General features: G+C 33.9%; 1 protein-coding gene across 1 annotated transcript in view; it reads right to left on the bottom strand.

Annotated features, from left to right (window-relative positions):
- The window catches only part of LOC105621703 (sodium-dependent nutrient amino acid transporter 1-like), a 23,800-nt gene that overhangs the window by 8,195 nt on the left and 8,186 nt on the right, over positions 1-7,419 (bottom strand). The window contains exons 3-4 of the mRNA XM_012203167.1: positions 6,816-7,083; positions 6,764-6,771 (exon numbers count right to left, since the gene is read on the bottom strand). Coding sequence (XP_012058557.1) covers positions 6,764-6,771; positions 6,816-7,083 — 276 coding nt within the window. The remainder of the gene's footprint in view (positions 1-6,763; positions 6,772-6,815; positions 7,084-7,419) is intronic.

Raw genomic sequence — 7,419 nt, 5'->3', positions numbered from 1 at the left:
ATATATACAGGATGTTTGAAAATTAGTGATAAGCACATGTTTCGCACATGTGATAGAATGGACTAAACTAAGGAGAAAAGTCCACTATCATTTTATAATTGTCGCAATGGTTAATGAGTTATTAACTTAAGAAAATAATTCGCTTAATCCACCGTTAAATGCATGCGCGCTATAGGATAGGACTGCCCAACGCGGTGAGGCGCGCGTCCGCCGTCGCTATTAAGCCGATCATTGACAGCCAATCTGAAGCTTGCATTTTGAAATCTACACTTCATATTGGCTGTCACAATAAACTTGCGATTGGTTTACAACTAATGTAGAACTGGATTTAGATACATAATATCTAGCGACGGCAATTGCCACTTATAAACAATAGGTCTAGCGACAGTAGACGCGCGCCTCGTCCTGTCATGGGCGCTTGCATGGGCTGAGCGAATTTGATTATCTTCATAAGTTAATAACCATTGCGACAATTATAAAATGCTAGAGACTGTTCTTCTCAGTTTAGTCTATTCTGTGCGAAAGACTTATCACTAATTTCCAAATACTCTGTGTATACACACACACACACACACACACACACACACACACACACACACGCGCGCGCGCGCGCGCGCGCGCGCGCGCACACATACATATATATACAGGGTGTTTCTCAGATGAATCGGAGCCACATTGGGAGCGGAGAATGGATCAAAGGGAACAAAAAATTCTCATACTATTTTGAGATACTCGCTGTAGTTTTCAAATTAGAAAAGGAAACGTCTAAGCCATGCGGTTAAGCTGCGCCACGCGAATTCGTAGGAATTCGACCCACACTCAAGCGGCGTGTGCAGGAAGGGAAGTAGCGCTTCGTCGCCTAATTGGCATGGCGATCCTATGTATTTCGCCGCATCGCGCCTGCACTATCTAAAAATATTTTAGCTGAAATTTTCCTTATACATTTCTTATTATTATAAATTACATTATTTAGCACGATTAAATACGTTTTAACACAATTATAGATATGTTACGATGTAATTAATTAGAGCATTACGCAAAGCGTAGCTGATCGTCGCGATACCTTTCCGCTTGCTTTATTATACGATGTTCTATTTAATTACGCTTCGAGATACACTTGGAGCTATCCCGTCGTTTTATGCTATATTTAGTCGGAGTTTTATTTTTTGACCTGTTAATGCATGTACACTTGAAATTATAGTATAAGCTCGCGTAGATAGCCGCTACATTGTAAATCCAGATGTATTATTTTTTGATTTATAATTCGACGAATTTGACTGAGATTTTTTTTCATCTGTTTCTTGCCGTTTAACAAGTTTAATTATACACCATTAGAAACGTTCTTAAATTTTATTAAATTTTATTAATCTTAATGTTCATTGATGAATAAAATTTAAATTTTCTGTCATTGAAAAGATTATTTATGTATACGTTAATGAGATGTTTAAGTTTGTAGTAACTGAAAACTTAAGTGTATTGAAAAACACTAATTGAAAATTGAGTATTTTAGTTTATTTTCATTAAACTATCCATTAAATTTAATGCCCATGTTGATTACATTAAAAAAAATCTGTAACTTACAAGGAAAGGGACCCAACTGTCCCTCGATTTTAATGAGCATTTAGTATCCAGACAAAAATAAGCGACACGTATTTTTTTACGTGCCCATACGCACTTTTAAAGGATGAAACACTCCTTGAAAAAAAATTGATTTTTCTCTTTTGTAGCGAATATCATTGGAAAAATCGGTGTTTCTCTTTCGAAGCGAATGTCGCTGGAACTGTAAGAGATAGAAAAAAATTTTCAGAATGAAAATAGAATGACTTCAAAAGTACTTTAGAACTAATAAAAAAAACTTTTTTAATAATTTCTTATAATAAAAGTTATTTTTTATAAGGAAAAAAATTTTTCTTTTCATAGTCAGACCTTGTACTTAAGGCTTCCTTAAATTTATCTTGCGCAGTAGCCAATGAAATAATTCATAGAGTATCTGAAGATAAATTTAAGAAAGCTTTAAATATAAGGTCTGACTATGAATACGGACATTAAAATCGAAAGTGGACAGTTGGGTCTCTTTTCTGTTAGATTTCATTTACATCACTCATTACTTTTCAGTTATACATTTCTTACAGTTTATTAACGCGTTTATTATATTTTAAGTCGCAGATCCCTTACATTTTATTAACACTTAAATTAATTTTTATAATTTATTAAATCTAGTGCACACGTTCATTATATTTAAGACAAGAGTAACTCAATTTTCAGTTATATTATTCAATTCATTTCAATATTCAATATTCAATTACTGCATAATCACAAACTTCCATTACTTAAAATTCATTAAAATATTTCTAAGTGATAAAATAACGTAATTAATAATTCAATTGCATTTAATGATTTTAAAAAAAAGGAGAGGAACGTCCTCGAGAAGCACCAGTAAATCACTTTCTAAAAACTCTCCGTACGCCTGTGCATTGAGATGTGGTGATAAAAAATGAGGACCGACCTAAAAATTGCCAATTGTAAATACATTCGAAAAAACTATGGAAGAAAATATTTTCTTTATAATTTACAAGAATATTATATTTATCACTCTTCTTTAACACTCCTGCTCATACGTTGAATGACCATATTGAATGACGATATTAAAAGGCCCTGGCGAATGGCATGTGGATTTTCGAATTGCCAGGTCAAATGATTTCTTGAAACACCATTTGGCGTAAAAGTGGCCATTCTCGGAATGTCCAATGTTTCCAATTGTGAAATGTTTTTTTCTTGTTCGTTACTAACTGCATACTTGTGTTGACCTGTGTTCAGTGACAACGTGCGCTTATAAAAATGTTATAATACGAGTAGTTAGTATACAGATATGATTATCTATTACGGGATGACCGATGAAAATGCTGAACTCGCGGCACGTATTTACGCGGAATGATTTCCTAATCGCGAGCGGCATCCTTTGTGAAAAACCATTAGGAAATGTATCCTACGGGTGAAGAAAATAGGAAGTCTCCTGCGAGATATGCGAAACTATGGTCCACCGGACCGTAGTTTCGCAACATCGGTCTCGAAGAAGAAGTCCTTTAGATGTTCGAGGAAAATCTTAGAACTAGTGTGCATCGTGCAGCTCGCGTACTCGGTTTATCGCGATGTACGATGCATCGCATTTTACGAAATAATTTACCATTTCATTATCAACGCGTGCAGTAATTGCTGAAGCGAGATGAAGCACCGCGCGTTCATTTTTGTGAAGGTATTTATTCTTTTTATTCGATAATCACAACGCTTTTTTGCAGAGATTAAACATCAATAAAATATGCATGCATCGTATTTTTCGGCGAAATGCCTCATTTCCTGATTATATCTTATGGACGGATGAGACCACCTTTATGCCAAATGGTGTGTTTAATTCAAGAAATCATTTGACCAGCCAATTTGAAAATCCAAATGCCATTCGCGAGGGCGCCGTATCGTTGATCATTCAACGTATGGGCAGGAGTTAAAGGATCAAGTGGTAAATATTCTTGTAAACTATAAAATCTAAAAATATCTTTTCTTCCATAGTTTTTTCGAATGTATTTAGAATTGGCAATTTTTAGGTCGGTCCTCATTTTTTGTCGCCACGTCTCAGTGCACAGGCATACGGAGAGTTTTTAAAAAGTGATTTACCGGTGCTTCTCAAGGACGTTCCTCTCTTTTTTTTTTAAATCATTAAATGCGATTGAACGTATTAATTACGTTATTTTATATCATTGTTAGAAATGTTTTAATGAATTTTAAGTAACGTATAACGGAAGCCTGTAGTTATGCAGTGATTGAAAAGAATTGAATAATGTAACTGAAAATTGAGTTACTCTTGTCTTAAATGTAATGAACGTGTGCACTAGATTTAATAAATTATAAAAATTAATTTAAGTGTTAATGAAATGTAAGGGATCTACGATTTAAAATATTGGGATTATAAATAAATTTCCGCCGTTTGCAAAAGACGGCGCCACTAATAAATTATAGTTAAAATTGTTTGATGTAAAACGACATATCGTAAGATTGGACATCCGGCAACACCATAACCTTGAAATATTAGCGATTTTGTATCAGCATCATATATTTTTTTTGTACGAAAATATCGAGTTTTGAGCCGAACTAGCATCATTTGCGGGAAATTTTGATTTAATTTGAAGAAATCTGAGGCTCATAGATTGCTTGTAGAAGCATATGGTGATGCTGCCTTAAGTGAGAGAAGTTGTCATGAGTGATTTCAAAAGTTTAAGAACGAATGAATTTGACGTCGAAGACAAAGAACGTAGCGGAATGCCGAAAGTGTACGAAGACGCGGAATTGGAAGCATTATTAGATAAAGATTCGTACCAAACGCAAAAAGAACTTGCACTGGTACATTAGGAGTGATTCAAACAATTTTATATCATTTGAAATCATTGGGAATGATACAAAAGCAAAGGAATTGGGTTTCATATGAACTGAAGCCGAGAAACGTTGAACGTCGATTTTTCACATGTGAAATGCTGCTTACCAGGCATAAACGAAAGAGTTTTTTGCATCATATATTTTTCATCACTTGATGATGAAAAATGGATCCACTGCGATAACCCAAAGAAGAGGAAATCATGGGGACCACCTGGCCATGCTTCAACATCGACAGCCAAGCCAAATATTCATGGAAAAAGAACTCACGTTGTGTATTTGGTTCAGCTTGGTGTCATGTATTATGAGTTGCTCAAACTGAACGAGATCATTACTGGGGCTCTCTACTAAACACAATTGATGAGATTGAGCCGAGTACTCAAGGAAAAACGCGCCCACTATTACTCCAGGCATGACAAAATTATTCTCCTGCATGATAATGCTCGACCACATGTGACCACATTGCGGCGTCGGTCAAAACTTACTTAGAAACACTCAAATGGGAAGTTCTACCCCGCCGTATTCTCTAGACATTGCTCCTTCCGATTACCACTTCTTCCGATCGATGACGCATGACCTGTCTGAGCAGCACTTCACATCATATGAAGATAAAATTGTATCGATGATTGGATAGCTTCAAAAGAAGATGAAGCGTTTTTCCGACACGGTATCCACATGCCAGAAAGATGGGAAAAAGTAGTGGCTAGCGATGGCCATTACTTTGAATAAAACATTATGTACCGTCCTTTCACAATGCTTAATTTTTGATAAAAAACTTATTTGCGGAAACTTATTTGTACTCCAAATATAAAAAATTATTAAAAATGTTTTTTTTATTATAGTTCTAAAGTACTTTTGAAGCCATTCTATTTTCATTCTGAAAATTTTTTTCTATATCTTACAGTTCCAGTTTCGCTTCGAAAGAAAAACACCGATTTTTCCAAAGATATTCGCTATAAAAGAGAAAAATCAATTTTTTTTCCAAGGAGTGTTTCACCGTTTAAAAGTGCGTAAGGGCACGTAAAAAAATATGTGTCGCTTATTTTTGTCTGGACACTAAATGCTCATTAAAATCGGGAGAGACAGTTGGGTCCTTTTCCTTGTAAGTTACAGATTTTTAATGTACATGAACATTAAATTTAATGGATAGTTTAATGAAAATATACTAAAATACTCAATTTTCAATTAATGTTTTTCAATACACTTAAATTTTCAGTTACTACAAACTTAAACATCTCATTAACGTATACATAAATAATCTTTTCAGTGACAGAAAATTTAAATTTTATTCATCAGTGAACATTAAAGATTAATAAAATTTAAGAATATTTCTAACGGTATACAATTAAACTTGTTAAACGGCAAGAAACATGTAGAAAAATGCATCATTATACATCATTCATCATTATATATTATGGAAAAATAATATATCTGGATTTACAATGTAGCGGCTATCTACGCGAGCTTATACTATAATTTCAAGTGTACATGCATTAACATGTCAAAAAATAAAACTCCGACTAAATATAGATAGATATAAAATGACGCGATAGCTCCAAGTGTGCTCGAAGCGTAATTAAGTAGAAACATCGTATAATAAAACAAGCGGAAAGGTATAGCGACAATTAGCGTACGCTTTGCATAATGCTCTAATTAATTATATCGCTTAACATATCTATAATTGAGTTAAAACATATTTAATCGTGCTAAATAACGTGATTTATAATAAGAAATGTATAAGGAAAACTTCAGCTAAAATAACATTTTTGGATATAGTGTAAGCGCGATGTGACGAAACATATAGGACTGCCATGCCAGGCTGTGCTAGGCGACGAAGCGTTTCTTTCCCCTCCCTGCGCGCCGCCACTGCTCGTATAGGCCGTTCTACGATTTCGCGCAGCGTGGCTTAACCGCATATGGCTTACATATATTGGCTTAAACGTTTCCTTTTCTAATTCGAACACTATAGCGAGTATCTTAAAATAGTATAATTTTTATGTTCCTTTTGATCTATTCTCCGCCCCCAATATGACTCCGACCCATCTTAAGAGACACCCAATACACACACATATATATATATATATACATATATATATATATATAGATTAGCTCATGGTTCGCAAGCTTTAATCAGAGATTTTCTCGATCAATTTGCTGTCCACTTTTCCTTAACGAAGATATCAAATAAAATTATCATTTATTGCAAATTTCTAATTTCTTATTTCTAATATTGTGGTCGTTTCCAACATGGGTCTTATTTATTTAAAAAAGAAATTGCTTTATCGTGAAAATTAAGAGTATGAGTTAATTACAGAATGCACTCATTCTCATCATAGTTTACCAGTCATTCTTTTGAGAACACGATAAAATAATGTACAATGATTTATGCTTACGAAAAATATAATTCAGCCGAGCTTTGAAACTTATTGCTGCCGTTTAAGAAATTATTTAGAATGTCAATATTTCCTTCTGTTGCATTATTTGCGTTGTGATTCCTTTTGGTACTCGAATCGACACATGCGTCACCCCATTCCTTTAGACAGGTAGCCCAAGGCAATTCGGCAGAAAAAGATGCGATCAGATAATAAAGTGTTAATGCCATCAGTGAACTATAGTAAGTCGCCAATGCTACGGTCGAGCAGAATTGCGCCCATCCGACTCCTGTCGATGCAAAAAGCGTTTTCGCTTAAACGAAGACATTTATAAGAATTTATTTCTTCTATTAACAATTTTATAGGAAATTAATTTACAACTTAGAAGAACTTGTCCCAATAAAATTCCAAAGTTCACATTTATTTAATTAATTTAATTTGTATAATCATTTGATATTCAGTATATGCTTCTAGATATGTGTTTTATCTTGAAATGCTTGTGCTAAATGAAGTTTAGCTTTATGCTATAGCTGTAAAGTGTAGGCTGTTTTTTTTCCATATATATATATATATATATATATATATATATATATATATATATATATATAATAATAATAATATATAT

The sequence above is a fragment of the Atta cephalotes genome (genome assembly GCF_000143395.1).
Source record: "Atta cephalotes unplaced genomic scaffold scaffold00036, whole genome shotgun sequence".
NCBI classification, from domain to species: Eukaryota; Metazoa; Arthropoda; class Insecta; order Hymenoptera; family Formicidae; genus Atta; species Atta cephalotes.
The sequence above is the reverse complement of the archived record's forward strand: the minus strand, read 5'-3'. Positions and strand labels throughout refer to the sequence as shown.